At 45.1% G+C, this 17,343-nt stretch overlaps 1 protein-coding gene and 1 long non-coding RNA gene across 4 annotated transcripts; both read left to right on the forward strand.

Moving 5' to 3' along the window:
* Positions 1 to 432: 432 nt before the first annotated feature.
* LOC123810551 lies at positions 433 to 1,691 on the forward strand. The gene is made up of 3 exons (XR_006784274.1): positions 433 to 554; positions 639 to 714; positions 1,413 to 1,691. It is a non-coding gene; the product is annotated as an uncharacterized LOC123810551 (long non-coding RNA).
* Positions 1,692 to 3,270: 1,579 nt separating this feature from the next.
* On the forward strand, positions 3,271 to 12,137 carry C1S (complement C1s). 3 transcript variants are annotated; one of them, XM_045826564.1, is made up of 12 exons: positions 3,271 to 3,438; positions 4,292 to 4,458; positions 4,689 to 4,896; positions 5,094 to 5,271; positions 6,113 to 6,238; positions 6,675 to 6,874; positions 7,279 to 7,432; positions 7,795 to 7,910; positions 8,323 to 8,401; positions 8,934 to 9,062; positions 9,765 to 9,839; positions 10,926 to 12,137. In XM_045826564.1, exons 2-12 carry the CDS (start codon positions 4,454 to 4,456, stop codon positions 11,723 to 11,725), a joined length of 2,070 nt encoding a protein of 689 aa, XP_045682520.1. In that variant the 5' UTR covers positions 3,271 to 3,438; positions 4,292 to 4,453; the 3' UTR covers positions 11,726 to 12,137. The 3 variants fall into 3 exon arrangements, with proteins under 3 accessions (XP_045682520.1, XP_045682521.1, XP_045682522.1); XM_045826565.1 differs by having other exon boundaries at positions 4,308 to 4,458; XM_045826566.1 differs by having other exon boundaries at positions 4,379 to 4,458.
* Positions 12,138 to 17,343: the final 5,206 nt, after the last annotated feature.

The following is a 17,343-nucleotide window of genomic DNA, read 5'->3' on the forward strand; positions in this document are numbered from 1 at the left end:
CTAATATCTGCGCTCTGTGTCAGCACTGTCACATCAGCTGGGCTTCAGAGGACCCTGAGGGCGACAATAAGCAACGTTGTTTTTATGAGTCTCCACCATACTGAGCCGGTTATGTGACATGGCCTCGGCTCTTTCAAAGCTGCCACTTATAATTGAACTTAAAGTATATTCCTCCCGCAAAAAGGATTTCTTTGGGAAAAAGCGAAAATTGCAATTGGGAACACGCAGCCATGGTGAGTCATGTGCAAGTTCGCTAGAACAAAGAAGAGGAGAATTTTTTATAGGGGGGAAGAGAAGGTAGGACTGTTAGAAAAGTTCTTCCTGTGGGGAGTGAGAGCTCCCCCTACAGGCCCTTCAACTGCCAACCTTGGTTGAGGTCTCTATTAATTGTTCTCCACAGTTACGCTCGAGTTCTTGCTGGACTGGGGAAGGAAGCAGGGCCCAGAGATGCTGTTATGTGGGTGACTTGTTGTCTCCTTGAACTTTAGAGAGACAAATACGATATTTCACTTGTATGGCAAAATTGAAGAAGAGAACACAAAACACAAGTGAAGGTAACTTTTCTTGCAAGTATTGGATTTAGAAGTAAAAGGAGGAAAAATCCTGGACACTTTGGTAAGGTGCTCTCTTTTTTGCAGCTCTATACTGAAGTATGCTCTGAAGCCCTTGAGGAGAACGATGCTGCTGTTGCTGCTGCTTGTATTTGGAGATGAGGTTATTATTTATTTATTTATTAAGGGCTTACCGAGTACCAGATATACGCTGAACGCTTAGTACACATCGTCTCACTTAATCATGGTCAGAGCAGGCCCTGACAATGGTAGCTGTGTCTGAGGTAGGTGATATTATTCCCATTTTACATGTGACGAAGCTGGAGCTCAGAGAGGTTACGTAACTGCGTAGGCCACACAGCTAAAAGCAATTAGTAAATGATCTGGCTCCTTCATTCAGTCAATCATTTCGCAGGTACTCAGCCATTGTTCTTAGTTGTAAGCAACAGAAACCAATTCTGGTAGATTTTAGAAGGAGAATTTATTAAAGGGATCCTGGATTGCTCACAGAAATGCCAAGAGTTGGAGAGCGAAGTGTGGAAGCTTTGCAGCAGGAACAATGGTCAGAACATGGCTGCTCTGCTGCTATTGCCTCTGCTGTGTCCTAGACACTTCAGCCTGTGATGTTTACTCACTGGGGCTGGATGCTGGATGCTGCTTGCAGGCACACCCTCATCCTCTATCTCCCTGCAGCCACCACTGTCCCCAGGGGTTGTGTAGTCCCTGCTTCTTGGTATCCTCCCCTCTGCATTCAGAGCCCAGGCAGATGTCTCTGATGAATGAAGCGAGAGTGCATGGGATGCCCTCGAGCTGCTAGAGTGGCAAGGGACACATTTCTTGCACTTACATCTTCTCTCCCAGGTGGCAGACCTTGTTCCCCAGACTCATGAAGAGGAAGTACCCAAATGCGGTAAAGATGTCCAAATGCTGGGCAGGCAAAGGAATGATCATCTGCCCATTGACTATATGAGTGACACTGCTTGACTTGGTGGGAAAACAAAGATGGATAACATGCAGAACCTGTCCTCGGAGACCAGATCGGCTTACAATTCTTTTCCTTTTGGTGATTGCATTCATTTGGCATCATAGTTTGCAAAGCCTTTCACTCTCATTGTTTCATCAGATCCTTCCTGACAGCCATGTAAGGTAGGCAGAACTGATGCTATCTTTGTTTTATAACTGAAGACGCTGAGAAGTTAGGTAATGAGCCCAAGGTCTCCCCACTGGTGAGGGTCAGCGATAGGGCACGGCCCTCTCCCCGGGCTCCAGGCCTCGTGCTGAGTCAACCAGAAGTAATGCATGTACACAAACACCATGCTTCATGGACTCCAAGGCTCAGGGTTTCCCCCACATTTTAACACTTCTGAAATTAGGATGCATCATACAATCAATGGCATACCATAGTGTAATTGACAGTTTTTTTATTCCTAGTGGTATGTAAAATGAGGGAGCATCTTCAATTGATGTTTCAGATTCATTGGAATGCAGATAAAGTTTCAGATTCATTGGAATGCAGTCACTGGGATAGAAAGTGATAAGGGACATAAAGGAGAGCTGGGAGGTCCCAGCAGGCTTTGTGCAGATGCCCCACAGGCTCACCATCCCTCAGTCCCTTGTCTGCAATTCCAAATACCGAAAGGCTCTGAAAAAAAGTTGTTTTTTTTTCACCCAAGTTTGGCACCGATACTTATTGGGCAGCAAAACCTGACATGAACTGATGTGAAGTAATTTATTTATTTATTTTTTTTTAAGTTTACTGATTTTGAGAGAGAGAGACAGAGAGACAGAGAGAGAGAGACATCAATTTGCTGTTCCACATAGTTGTGCATTCATTGCTTGTATGTGCTCTGACCGGGGATCAAACCCACAACCTTGGCACATTGGGATGATGCTCTAATAAACTGAGCTACCTGGCCAGGGATGATGTGAAGTAATTTATAATTATGAATAATTTATAATACCATATATATTTATAACTAAATTATAATTTTAGTTATTCTACTTACCGTGAAGATCAGTCTGCTCAGCTGCAGGAATGTTGTTTGATAAAGGTTCGTTATCCCAGCCCCTTGAGGGGAGGGAGAGGAGGAGGTGTTACCTGACGTTGGGTCCATGTACTGCACTGTAATTTTTCTAAAAATCTTAAAATTCAGAATTTCGAAATGTCTCTGTACTCAGGGGTTATGGATAAGGGACTCTGGATTGTATCTGAACTGGGGCTTGATTGGTGAATAGAATTTAGATGTTTGGAGATAAGGAGGGGATTTTAGGAAGAGGTAAAATCATCATTCCATACCAGCCTGGGTCTGGGAACTCATTGTCCAACCATTAAATATGCTTGGAAGGCAGAGAAGAGCTGCATTACTGATAACTACTTACCCTCAATTCATGATTTGTATACAACTGGAGGGTTGGACTTTCTGGGTTTGGCTTTCTCCCCACAGTATTAATCCCCACCTTTTCCCACAAATCAGCTGACTTCTCTGAAAACTCTAACACACCCTTTGGCTGAAAAAGAGCATTAGGCAATCAGTGAAATTCCCCATTCCCCCTTTCTCTCTCTGTAAGCCTGGATAGAGGAATCTCAGGCCTGAGAGAGGTATGCAGTTCTCGTTTCGAAAGCAGAGGGAGCTCTGAGATCAAGGCTGCGTTACCCCTTTCCTCTCTCCTGGTCTCCCAGCCCCCTCTTGTTTAGATCAGGGAATTTCAGACATGCACACTGGAGTGGAGAATCACACGAACAGAGGCAGACAGGGAGGCCGGCAGAGGTTCCTGCAGAGGGAGCGTCCAGGCCCCGTGCTTCTCTCCCTGGGAGCCGGCAGGGTCGCCCAGCATGCCCACTGGCAAGAGAGGGGACTGACCCACTTGCTCCCATCAGCTTCTGAAGGTAAAACCTTAAAAACAAAGAGCAGAGCTTTGATGGAGGGAAAAAGAAAGGCAGAAAACTTCACATACGAAGGTTTCGGGCAAAGACGGAGGGCTGGAAAAAGCAGAATAAAAGGAAGGCAAAATATAGATAACCTATTTCTCTTAGGATGACCTCATCCACCCTCACATCACCCCACCGCCTAGCAGTGTTTTCAGGGTTTACATTTGGCAAAACTTTTCTAGGAACTGTGGGAAGATATCTTATCTTTTTAGTAAAGGGCAAAAAAAAAAAATCTGGAAAATTAATGTAGAAAATTGAGGGAATATTTTTCTTTTCTTTTTATGTTTCTTGTAATTCAGTTGCCCCTTTTCTCCTTTCCCACCCAACCCTGTCTCTGACCACTTTTCCCAAGGCCACTGCCTCACTTTAGAGAAAGAAGCTCATTGCTCCATCCATGGTCATTGGGAGTATCGATAGAAATGCATGTGATAATGAACATAGTAACAGAGCTGGTTTGAAGCGATAGGGGGTTAATTGTCAAAAGAGGAGGGAGAAAATGTCCTAGGTGAGTGGTCACGATAGGGAAAGATTCCCAGATATGGGAGCGTAAATGGGGATATTATTCTGTGAGGACAGGAGAGAGACTGATACAGTGGGGGGTCAGGGTGAGGAGGAAGAAAACTGGGAGAAAGTATTCATTCTTTTGGAGAAAAACTGGGATGAGGCCCAGAGAAGCAATGGGAGAAGGGTACGATTAGTTTTAGTCTAGAAAATCAATCGAAGTAGAACCAGGAAGGGGGTAAGAAGATAGGTGTCATGTGGTGATGATTAGGGGTATGGCTCGGTTTAACCTGTTGTTATTCTTATGAAGGTGACCCTGGTTCCAGGTGACCCTCAACTACCAAAGCAGGTACCTGTGTTTGTTAGACAAATACAGCTAGGCCTGCTACCTCTTTAGCTCTAAAGTCCAGAAGTGCAGAGAACCAGGCCCAAGAGGCGTGCTGCTCACCAGGGGGTGGACGAGTTGCCAACGATGTGGTAAGTGATCATGAGTCTACAGGGATGTGCATGGATTCCAGTCTCTTTATCTTCTCAAGAAAACAGCTCAGATCTGAAGCTTGGGATTTGGTTTTATCTGTGCCTTTTTGCTCTATTTCAACCTAAGATTCTTCTCCATGTGCTGTTGTCCTCCCTGTGACAAATGCTGGAGCTCTGCTCTAGTCTGCTGTACCTGTGTCACCCACCTCTTCATATGCCCTTTTCTCCAGGTGCATTGTGCTGTTTTCCCTTTTGGCATGGGTGTGTGCTGAACCTACCATGTATGGGGAGATCCTGTCCCCTAACTATCCTCAGGCATACCCCAATGACATAGAGAAATCTTGGGACATAGAAGTTCCTGAAGGGTACGGGATCCATCTCTACTTCACCCACCTGGACATAGAGCTGTCAGAGGACTGCACATATGACTCAGTGCAGGTACATTAAATAAGCACCTACAGGGTGGGGCCGGGGGGTCAAATGAGAAGGATGCAGGAGGGAGTATCACAGGCGTACGGTGAACTAGAGTCACATAGTGGTGAGGTGGCGTGTGTTCTGCTCTCTTTGTCCCCCTTTCTCTTCCCTCTGTATCAAAATGTGACCCTTTCCTAGCTTCTCTTTGATGCTTCTCTTAGATAATGTCAGGAGGCCTCCAAGAAGGGAAGATCTGTGGACGGAGGACCAGCAAGAATCCCAATTCCCAAATTGTGGAAGAGTTCCAAGTCCCGAACAATAAAGTCCAGGTGATCTTTAAGTCCGACTTCTCCAATGAAGAGCGTTTCACTGGGTTTGCTGCGTACTATGTCGCCGTAGGTAAGGCCCACTCTTCTCTGTTGACTCACTGATCCAGCTAGCAGGTCAGAAGCAGGGTAGACATTGAGCAATGTTGTGAATACAGATTCTGTTTAGAACTCTCACGAAGTATAGACTTGACTCGGATCCCTCTATGAGTTGCCGTTAGGAAATTCAAGCACATGACCATATCTTAGTTGTGATGATATAATGTTAAGAATAGATAATAAAGAGTAATTTATTGAGAGCCATTAGAAGTGGGCACTGTATTAGGAATTTTGTGTATATTAATTTAATCTTCACCTCAACTCTTCAAGGCAGGCATTATTATCTTCATTTAAAGTGAAGGAAAGGGAAGACTAGGAAAGTTAAATAACTTACCAAGACTCACACAAGGAACATGCGGTATTCAAACCCATTCAATATATGGCAAACGAACCTTCAAATTCTGTGTGCTCTACACCTAAAACAAAGTCAGAACATCTTGCAAAGCCAAGCTATAGATTAGATTTGAAAGAAGTGCAAACGTCGTACAACGGAATAAATGTACTAATTATTCCTCCCTGCAGAAGGCATATCATCATGTTTAGCTTGTGGAGTGTTTTCTTTGGAGCTGAAATGCTCTGTTTGTGAGAAAGGTCAAAGGTCTCTAGCAGTGAGAGCTCCCTTAGAGCCCTGTGATGGTAAGGTCCAACTTTGGAATCACATCTCAGGAGAGTAATAGAGAATAACACCATCCTGAAATGAAGATCTTCAAGCAACAGGCCTTTCTTACTTTTCCTTGCCCTTGTAGTTTTGGGTTTAACCACATTCTTCCTGCTAGGTCTTTGTCCTTGACCTCTGTCTTTCTCTACTTTTGTAGATGTAAATGAGTGCACAGACTTTGCAGATGTCCCTTGTAGCCACTTCTGCAACAACTTCATTGGTGGTTACTTCTGCTCCTGCCCACCCGAATACTTCCTCCATGATGATATGAGAAATTGTGGAGGTGAGTTTGGCATTGAAAGGGATGAGTGATCTCTGGTATTTGGAATGGCTTAAGACTTCAATTAGGGCTTTATCTACTCTTCTGATTTTGATTAGCTTTGACCTTGATTTGGCATCTACTCTTAGTTACCTGAGGGGGAGCCACAAGAGTAGAGGAAGGCAAGGTTACAGAGTCAAGCTAACTAATTGGAGAGGGAGATAGATGGCTGTGAAGAGTCTGCCTGGGACTGTTCATAACTGTGGAAGGCTCTATCATAAGCAATGCGATGGAAGCCCAGTAGGCCCTGGGTAGTTCTGCTAACGTGTACTGGGTGTGTAATCGCTGTGCATGGGCTCCAGTCAGGGACTGTCAGTTCATAAGAGGAGTCATAGAACAGGACAGAGACTTCCTTGCTTGAGCCTGTATCTGATGCCCCCTTTCTCTGTTTCTTTCATAGTCAATTGCAGTGGGGATGTATTCACTGAACTGATTGGGGAGATCACGAGTCCCAATTATCCCAGTCTGTACCCAGAGAACTCAAGGTGTGAATATCAGATCGTGTTGGAGGAGGGTTTCCAAGTGGTGGTGACCGTGCGGAGAGAAGATTTTGACGTGGAACCAGCTGATTCGGAGGGCAACTGCGCTGACAGTTTAATTGTGCGTGATGGGTGATTAACTTTCCTCCTAATTTCCACGGAGAGATTTCTCCTTGAAGACAAACTATCCTTCTTTCTGCCCTTTCTTTTCTCTCCCCTTTTGTTTTGTTTTATATTCTTTCTATTTAACTTTCTTTTATTCTTTTTTAAAAATTTTTATTTATTTATTTTTAGAGAGAGAAGGGAAGGAGATGGATAGAGAGAGAAACATCAATGTGCAGTTGCTGGGGGTTATGGCCTGCAACCCAGGCATGTACCCTGGCTGGGAATTGAACCTGGGACACTTTGGTTCCCAGCCCGCGCTCAATCCACCGAGCTACTCCAGCCAGGGCTTCTTTTATTCTTTCTGTTTTGCCTCTTTTAAATCTTTCTCTCTTCTGATTTCATCACTTTGTGTCATTTCAGTTTGTTACAAGAGACCAGCAGTTTGGTCCTTACTGTGGAAATGGATTCCCTGGGCCACTAAGGATTGAAACGAACAGTAACGTTCTTGATATCATCTTCCAAACAGACCAAACAGGGCAAAAAAAGGGCTGGAAACTTCGTTATCATGGAGATCGTAAGTAATCTGAAAGTCGTTCTTCAGTTGGTTGTAACAAAGTCCCTGGACAAGGTAAAGTCAAAACAGGGCAAATTGTTGTGTGCAGAGATATTACTCCCCTTCTGCAGCAAGATTTAAACCTGTCAGTGGTTGCTAGAAATGCCTCAACATCTAGGAATAGTTCAGCTGGACCCATGAGTGCAGACAGCTTGGGGGGTGGTCAATTAGTAATGCCATATTACTTTAGACATCCCCATATTGGAAGGTTAGGAATCAGCATTGAGAATGACTGAATGATTTTGTAAAGTGTGAGAATGGTGTAAACAGAACAGAGATTATCCAATTATTTGGTTAATTTTTTTTTTCCTGTCCTTTCCAAGCAATCCCCTGTCCTAAAGAAATCGCTGCCAATTCTTTTTGGGAGCCTGAGAAGGAAAAATACGTGTACAAAGATGTGGTGAAGATAACCTGTCAGGAAGGGTTTGAAGTTGTACAGGTAGAGTACTATGAGGGGCTTCTCCCTGGTGCCTAGGTGAGGATGAGCATGCTGGAATTGTCCCGTTGTTCTGAATATACCGGATGTTCTTGTTTAAGCATGGTCTAACACCTTCTCCATAACCAGAACAGCTCAGCATCCTTATTCCTTCCTTGTGAGTTGGGGGGCTCCTTGGCCAGCCTGCATTCTCTCTGTGCCCTCAGTCTTCCTGCTGAAGGGTCGCTGATATGTTGTGGCAAACTTTTCTTTTAGCCCCAACCCTGGGTACTCTGTGTCATTCTGCTAAGATGTCTCCAAGGTTTATGTGGTGAGGATTCCTCCTTGACCCAAGGCCAGAGATTGATTCCATTTTTGATTTAAAGTTTCCATACATCTCCTTGTAAATTAATGGTGACATTGTGTCATTCTCTAGGAAAGAGCTGGCTTGCCATATTTCTACTCTACTTGTCAAAGCAATGGAAAGTGGAGTAATTCCAGACTGGTTTGTGAACGTAGGTATCTCAAACATTGAGAAAACAAGTCTCAACATTTTTTTTTCTCTTGAAGGGAATTGAAGGATCAAGATCCAGATGTATGGTTTGTTTTCAGGCTCGTGAGAGTGGGTTGGGTTTTTGAAGGGAAGCCAGTCGTGAAGTCTCAGCCCTGATCTGGTTCCAGGCCAGCTTGGCAGGTTTCTTTCAAAAATAAGAGGCTGTGGGACTGGTCATTAATGGCACCTCGCAGGTCTAGTCCTGGCTTCTGTAGGGGGCTTCCCTCAACCATGGTGAACCAGGTTCCTCCCCATAGCTTGAGAGGGGCCGTCTTAATTGGCAGGAGTCAGTGGGCTGGGGAACTGAGTGATGCCAATTGAAGAGCATGGCTACAGAGAAGCTGGTGTGGAGAATCACTGCAGGTTCATTATGGATGTGGGAGTGGGGAAGGGATGAAGGACGTGGCCGGGAGGGTGGGGCTGGCCTAAGGACCAATGGCTTCCTGAGAGGAAGTGGCTATCCGGACCACCACTCTCTTGCCCTCCTCTTGTAGCTGTGGACTGTGGCTCCCCTGACCCCATTCAGAATGGCAAATTCGAAGAACCAGAAGATACTGCATTTGGTGCTGTTGTTCACTACACTTGTAATGAGCCGTATTATTACCTGCAAACTGAAGAAAGCGGTAGGTTTCTTTGACAAGAGAGAAAAGAGAAAGGGTGAGCGAGTTGGAGGACAAATAGCACAGTGTTTCTGGGTTGGAGAGAGTTTGGGAGAAATGGAGAGGAAATGGACTCTGCTCATCCTCTTGGTTTATTCTAAAGATAAAGTTTTTCATATGGGGCAGGGTAGGTTCCACAGAATCCTTCGAGTGAATCATAGAGCTTCACAACTGTGGCAGGAGTCCCCCTACAGTATCTGTTTTCATGTGCTTATCCAACGTGTGGCCGATTATTTAATGTAGAGCCTGCAGGGGTAATGCTTCCAGCTTCAAGTCACCATGCTGTGATGACTGGCTTTCTTGGTGGAAAGGCTTTGGTAGTGCTAGAGGAAGGACTGGATGAGACACAATATGTCCTACTTCATTGCCTTTAATTTAATTTTAGTTAATTAATTAATTTCTTTCTCTTCTTAAAGCCCTTTCCCAATCTCCATCTCCCATAACCCTCTTCCTTCTGCTTTGGAGACTGTTCCTTTCCCTTCCTAGGCAAGAGAGAGGCCAGAGAAATCATTTGGAAGACGTTCTAATGATTCTTTTCTACTTATTTGATGTAATGTCCTTCTAAACCCCGGAGGAGCTGAGGCTCTGCATGAAAGCTGGGGGCGGGGGCAGAGAAGACAGAAGAAGTGGGGGTGAGCATGTCCTGTGTCCCTTGTGCCCTTCCAGGGGAGTACCACTGCGCTGCGAACGGGAGCTGGGTCAATGAGCTGCTGGGCACAGAGCTGCCAAAGTGTGTTCCAGGTAATCAGGGCCCAGGCTTGGGTAGAAACCATAGTCACGGGTGTGAGTAAGTGGGGTCGCCTTCTGAAAGTAGCTGTGATCCTCTTGGGAAAAGACTTGACAGTCTGGGCCTACCAGGCCTAGCTGAAGTGGAGACAATAACCTGCCAGGCCTAGCTGAAGTGGAGACAATAGAGTAGATGAGAGGTAGCAGACAGATCTGAGTTGAGGAGGAGAAGGCTCTCAGGCAAAGCCAGGATAATAGTGATACTGGTAGTAATGACGGTGTTACTGAGGGCTATGGACTGCACTAATTAATTGCATTTATTATCTCATTCAAACCTTTGTAACAATCCTATGAGACGAGTATTATCAGTCCCATTTTACAGATGCGTGAATTAGGTGCAAGCTCACCAAGTTAGTAAGGAGCAGGGGTAGGCGTTGAACTTACGTCTGAGTCCAAAGTCGGCTATATTCAACTCAGAGTCCATTCAGGCTGACTAGTGAGGGATTTAGGGAAGGCAACTTGATCTGAAATAAAATTCATTTTTAGTTATACTGGGTAATGGCAAAGTGATCCAGAACCAGTCAATGTGGAATGAGATGAAAGAGGAGAACCCTCTCTCTACCCTACTTCCACAGATCACTAGGAGGGACTCAGTTGTAATGAGGTCTTCAGTAAAGAAGGTGATAAGCATTTGATTTGAGTATCAGATGAAGGTGGAATGCTTGCCTCCCTCACTATCTGCATGAGGAAAGCATTGCCCAGCCTGGCTCCCAGGCGGGCCCTACCTGTGGAGCCTGGGGTGAAGTCTGCTGGAGGCTGTGTGTCAGGCTGTCCGCAGGGAGAAGCGGTGGCAGCTCACACACGGCCCGGTCTAGCCAGTCTGTCCCAGAGCCTGCCTGTGAAGCTGGCGACATGGGACGTTTGGGCCTTTAGGTGTGTTCAGATTGAGTCAGGCATTGAGAGGGCTGACCAAAGACAGGGTTGGCTATATTGTGCTAGAAAACTCTGAAGCCTGGCAGGTTTTTGAGTGGTTGGAGGACTTGTAGGAGACAAACAGTTTATTTCCTGCTCCCTGCTCTCCTTGTTCTTGTTCCTTCCTAGTTTGTGGCGTCCCCACTGAGATGTTTGAAGGAACACAGAGGATATTTGGAGGAAAAATGGCAAAGATTGAAAATTTCCCCTGGCAAGTCTTCTTTTCAAACCCGCGGGCTGGCGGGGCCCTCATTGATGAGCGCTGGGTGCTGACAGCCGCCCACGTTGTGGAGAAGGAGAGGAACCCAACAATGTATGTTGGGTCTACCCTTGTGCTCCGTGACCGACTGGAAAATGCCCAGCTGCTCACTACTGAGCGTGTGTTTATTCATCCGGGTTGGGAATTCATGGAGGACCCAGACACACGAAAGAATTTTGACAATGACATTGCATTGGTACAGCTTAAAGACCCAGTGAAAATGGGACCCAAGGTCTCCCTTATCTGCCTGCCAGGCAAATCCTCCAACTACAGCCTCCCCAGGGGGTCCCTGGGTCTAATTTCAGGCTGGGGCAAAACAGAGGATAAAAATCATGTAGCACATCTCAGAGGGGCAATGATACCTGTTGCTACTTTACGAGAGTGCCAGCAGGTAAAGCCCAAAAATCGAAATGTGAATGTAAATAGCTATGTTTTCACTGACAACATGATCTGTGCCGGAGGCAAGAGAGGTGTTGATAGCTGTGAGGGGGACAGTGGTGGACCCCTTGCTGTAAAGGTCCCTGAAGAAGAGAAACCCAAATTCTACGTAGCTGGCTTGGTATCCTGGGGCCCCGAATGTGGGACCTATGGGATTTACACTCGAGTGCAGAACTATATTGACTGGATAATGAAGACTATGCAGGAAAATAGTATCCCAAGTATAAACTAATCCACACATGTTCCACCAGCCTCTCCAAGGGCTGGGACCAATCTGTTGCTTTCTGTTCCTCACAATATTCTCATTGTTTCACCATGACTGAGGGAAGACATAGGAGTATGACTTAAATGGAGCTTGGGTGCTGGGATACACGGCTGGAGGTAGCGTTCGGTGATGACATCCTGTCGGTTGTTCAGTGCAGTGTGAATCGGTGGAAAACAGCATGGGGAGGGCACTGCCGGGCTGCACCGTCCCACAGGGAGGCTGCTCTCTCCTTGACTGCCTGGTGTTCCAGCCCCGGCTCTGAAAATTACTGTGGGCACACCCTTGATTTTTTGTTTGCCTTTTATCTGTTCAGTGTTCCGCTTACTTTATCATTCTCAGTGTCTACTATCTACTTGTAATAAAGCAGATTTGTAATCCAGTCCTGGCTGACTTATTCCACATAAAGACCTCAGCACTATAGCAAGAGGGTGGGATGAGGGGGCTGGTATATCATGGAAATTCAGGCATTTAGCAGCATATATATATATATATATATATATAAATATGTATTTATATATTTCTAGCGGTAATATTTAATTGTCATGATAATTGCGAATTCAGCTTTTCTCCTCTCTTTCAATTGAAATTTAGTAAATATTGTGGATTAGCATGAACATCTCCAGTACAAGGCACCATATTTTTTTCCTAAAAATCATTAAACATACTTGAACCTCATTGAGAAGTCCATATAACAACAGTTAGAATTGGCTATGTAAATATGAAAATTTGAGGTAGAAATTGTTTCAATATGCCTCCTGAAAATTAATTTTCCTTCACTACTCTTATGGATCATACAATGTTATGACTCAACAAAAGAGGGAAGGAGGCCCTGGCCAGGTAGCGCAGCTGTGTAGAGCGCTGCTGCCGTATGCCAAGGTCGTGGGTCTGACCCTCGGTCAGGGCGCACACAAGAATCAACTGATGAATGTGGAAATGGGTGGAACAGCCAATCAATGTTTCTCTCTCTCTCTCACTAAAGAAATGAATGAATAAAAATTTAAAAAAGGAAAAGAAAAGAAATTAAGCATGACCTTATCTGCTTTCCTGGCAGTTCCGGTCCATTGTTCTGTCAAGCAACAATGTCATCTCTGGACTGAACTGTGCACCAAGACTTTAGAGCAAAGTCCCCATCAGGATAAGCCCAAAGACTTTCCCTTCTGCTTTTTTGTTTTTTATAGCTTTTGACTTTATTAATCAATTCTACCCTTTTTTTCTAAAGATTTTATTTATTTATTTTTAGAGAGGGAAGGGGGAGAGAGAGAGAGAGAGAGAGAGAGAGAGAGAGAGAGAGAGAGAGAGAAAGAAACATCAATGTGCGGTTGCTGGGGGTTATGGCCTGCAACCCAGGAATGTACCCTGGCTGGGAATCGAACCTGGGACACTTTGGTTCCCAGTCTGCACTCAATCCACTGAGCTACGCCAGCCAGGGCTTCCTTCTGCTTTTTTTTTAAGGGAATGGAAAAAATCCCATAAAACTCCTCTTGCCTGCAAAATGATTAGTGATGAAAAATAACCACACATTAGAGACTCGATTTTGGTTTTTTTTTTTTCCTCACTGGACTGGAGATCACAGGCACCCGAATCAGGGATGGATCCTGCAACCTAGGCGTGTGCCCTGACTGGGAATCAAACATGCAACCTTCTAGTTACAGGGCAATGCTCCGACCAACTGAGCCACACTAGCCAGAGCGAGACTAATATTTTTTTAAATGGAGGGTAGGAGAGCTGTCTTAGGGTGGCAGCTGCCCTAATATGGTGTCTTATGAAAGCTGTAGACTAAGAGTAAGAGTTCTGGAGGACTCTGGTCTGTTTGATGCAACACATGGCTCTCAGGAGAGCAGTTTTTACCAGAAGCCAAAAGGGGTGTATTTGGTGCCTATTAAAAGGACTTTGATCTTCCATAGACGAAAAGGGTTAAATTCAATAATTGACCTTAGACCGGAGGTTAACACATGATGAAATAATTAGAACTCAACCCGAAGGGTCTGAAGAGCTAAGGGGAATTACAATAGGGAACCTTTGGAAAGATTGTGTCAAGTCAACCAAGCAGCATAAAGCCATTCGCATTGTTTCTTAACTGTATAATTTGAATGCCCTTCCCCCACCTGCCAGTCATTACATGTGCAATGGAATTGACTTTGAACCCTGGACTACAGTGTTTTGATTGGGTGGAGGGGGATTCCTCTAGAGAAAAAAAGAATTGGGAAAAGGTTGAGATTAAGGAACATACTCATGATGTAGAAATTTTCCTTCTTTTTCATAACTGGAGAATAGAATCTGACAAGTAACAGTAAAAAGAAGTCCACTCCCCTGCAGAGGGAATCTTCAGTCTGTATGGGTTCTCCTCTTGACAAATTCCCTCATTACAGCTGCCTTGTTCAGTGGGATGGTTGTGGTTTTTGCATGGTTAACTCTACCCCAAGATCATTTTCCCGGGCGAATGGCAGGGAGGGGTTCTAAATGAATCATCCCCAAAGACTCCAGGGCTGGGAAGGGCTCATCAGCAAGGCCTAGAAAAGCATTCACTGTGGCTTAAAGCACATGAATTACACTGCCTTGCAAATCACTTGGGACTTAACTTTTTAAAGAGGTGGACATTTCTTTGGTCAGAAGAAAATGGGCTGGTGGATCAGCTCCTCACGCCAGGGAGAAAAGAAGGTGCCAGAGGCCAAGAGAACTTGATGGGAAGGAACCCAGTTAAAAGTGGACTAGTCCGGAAGGGGGTGGAGGAATTTTGGGACTCTCTAAAGTTGCGTTTAATTTAATTTAATTAATTTATTTTTAGAGAGAGGGGAAGGGATCGAGAAAGAGAGGGAGAGGTCAATGTGCGAGAGATGTAACATGCAACCCAGGCACGCGCCCTGCCTGGCTGTTGAACCAGCGACCCTTCTGTTTTCAGGGGGCACTCTCTCCCCTGAGCCACACCAGCCAGGGCTCACTTTCTTAAACTAATTGGTGCACCCTCTGTCTCCCGTTTCTCTCCTTCCACTTTCTTGCCAACTCCAGCCTGGCTTTGCTCCCATCCTTCTCCCAAACTGGGCTTGCTTTCCTGGTCCCCAATGACGCTGACATTGCTTCATCTAAGGAGTGATCCGCAGCCTGCATCTTGACTTACAGGCAACATTGGACAAGATGAACAATTGATCACTCCTTTAACCTTGATTCCGTTTCTTTCTTTGGCTTCCGAAATGATAAACTCTTCTGGTTTTCCTCCTACCTAAGTGGCCACTGTCTCGGTCAGCTCAGACTGCTACCATGAAATACCCTAGACTGGGCGGCTCAAACAACAGACATGTCTTTCTCACAGTGCAGGAAGCTGAGACGTCTAAGAGTGAGGTGCTGGCACATCTGATTCTCCGTGGGGTCTCCCTTCCTGGCTTGCAGACAGCCATCTCGCTGTTCACTCATGCGGCCTTTCCCTGGTGCGGTGTGTGGGGGGAGAGCGTGCTGTTCTTGTACCGGCACCAGTCTCATCAGGAGGGCCCCACCCTCATGGCCTCGTGTGACCCTAAATGCTTCCCAAAGGCATTGGGGGTGGGGGGGGGTGAGCCCTGCCTCCACCCCCACCATACCCACATATTGGGAGTTAGGACGTCAAGATACAAATTTTGATGGGACTCAAACATTCATTTCGTAAGAGCCACTATTTCTGAACCCCTTTGCTGATTTTTTCCCTAATTTTCTAGACTTAATACTGGCATGTGTCAGGGCATGGGCCTTGGTCCTTTTTCCTATTCAACGTCACTCCCTTGTGGCCTCATTTAAGTTTGTGGCTTTAAGCACCCATTGACACACCTACTAACAACTCTGAAATTTACATTTGTGGCTCAGACCTCTTCCCTCAACTCCAAATGTATGCATCAGACAACCTATTTAGTATTTCTCAAATGTCTAATAGACATTTATTCAGCTTTTTGCACACACAGAATATAGCTATAACAATTGTTTTGATGTCCCAGACTGTTAATTCTTACCTCTATGTCAGTTTGGTTTTGATGGATTTTTCTCCTCATTACGGGTTATATTTTCCTGCTCCTTTGTGTGCTTCATATTCTTTGATTGGCTGCCAGACTTTGCAAATTTTATCTTCTTGGGTGCTGGATATTTTTATAATTCTATAAATATTCTTGAGTGTTGTTCTGGGACTTGGTTAAGTTACTTGGAAACAGTTTTGTCCTTTTGAGTCTTGCTTTGATTGTTAGACGGGACCACAGCAGCATTTATCGAGGGCGAATTATTCCCTACCACGGAGGCAAGACCCTTCTGCCCACCCTTACCCAATGCCCCATGAATTCTTCGGTTTTCCAATCTGCCTGGTAGGATCAGGCACTGCCCCAGCCCTGGTGATCGCTGGGGACTGTTCACTGTAATCTTCTCATGCAGCTTTCCCCCCTCATCCTTGAGTGATTTCCTCAGGGGTGAACTCTGGTAGGAATCTTCTGCAGATCTCTGGAGTTCTCTAGGTGTGGCTTTCTCCTCTCTGATACTCGGTCCTGTGAGCTCTAGTGGCCTTGGTGTCCCTGCACTTTTGGCTCTGTCTCCTCAGCTCAGAGAGTTGAGTGAGCCCTGTTTGGGTTTCTCCTTTCGGCACCTCAGCGTGGAAGCCCTCTCAAGGCAGTAAGCTGGGGCCATGGTGGGCCTCAGTTTCTCAGGGACCATTGTCCTCTGTGACCTGAAGTCCCATGTCTGTAAAACTGTTGTGTCATTTAATTGATGTCTTTGTTGTTGCTGTTGTTTGTTGGTATCAGGAGGGAGGGTAAATCTGATCTCTGATACTCCATCTTGGTCCTAATCTAATATGCATCTGAAACTCATCACGACAAAATGGAACTCCTCATGTTTTTCATCAGGTGTGCTACTCTTGTAATTGTCTGTATCTAGTTGCCTTCTTTCTTTTTCTCATCCCTCTCCTTGTGATATTTACTCCATCTGGAAATCTTTTGGCTCTTCCTTCAAGTCTTATCTGTAATATGACCACTTTGTATCATCCACACTGCTACCACCTGGTCTGAGCTACCATTACTTGCCTGGCTTACCATAGTCACCTCCTAACTGGTTCCCTTTATTCCCTTTTGCATGCACAGTCTTACTTCAATTCAGTAGCCAGAGTGAGCCTTTCCCATGACTGCACTGGCTGTCTTTGCAATTTCCTAATGGGTCATGCACATTCTTGCCTCAGGGCCTTTGCAATGGCCGTTCCTGCTTCCTGGAATGCTTTTCCCTTAGACCTCTGAATACCTAAATTCTTCTAATCTTTGTTAAATGTCAACCTTCTCAATGAGGCTATTCCTTTAAAACATTTTAAAATTAAAACTATTTTAATAGGTCTCCATCTCTTTATTTTGAGTAGATAAAACATCTACATGGCTCAAAAATCAAAAGATCAAAAGAGTATATAGTGATAACTCTTCTTCTCTCTCCTGTCCTCCCCCAGAGACTACCCCCATTTCCGTACATCCTTCCAGTGATATTTTACACATAGGAAAGTGATATGTACCCTCTCCTCTTTTTTTACCCGAATGGTAATCTGTAATACACACTGTTCTGCTTATTTTTTCAAGATTTTATTTATTTTTAGAAAGAGG

The sequence above is a fragment of the Phyllostomus hastatus genome, unplaced genomic scaffold (assembly GCF_019186645.2).
Source record: "Phyllostomus hastatus isolate PE091 unplaced genomic scaffold, TTU_PhHast_1.1 phas_scaffold_755, whole genome shotgun sequence".
Taxonomy (NCBI): Eukaryota; Metazoa; Chordata; class Mammalia; order Chiroptera; family Phyllostomidae; genus Phyllostomus; species Phyllostomus hastatus.

Excerpts from the sequence above, each read along its gene's own strand:
- C1S (XM_045826564.1), top strand. Across the intron at positions 4,897-5,093 it reads GCACATATGACTCAGTGCAG|ATAATGTCAGGAGGCCTCCA; the intron begins GTACATTAAATA and ends TGCTTCTCTTAG. Across the intron at positions 9,063-9,764 it reads CCTGCAAACTGAAGAAAGCG|GGGAGTACCACTGCGCTGCG; the intron begins GTAGGTTTCTTT and ends GTGCCCTTCCAG.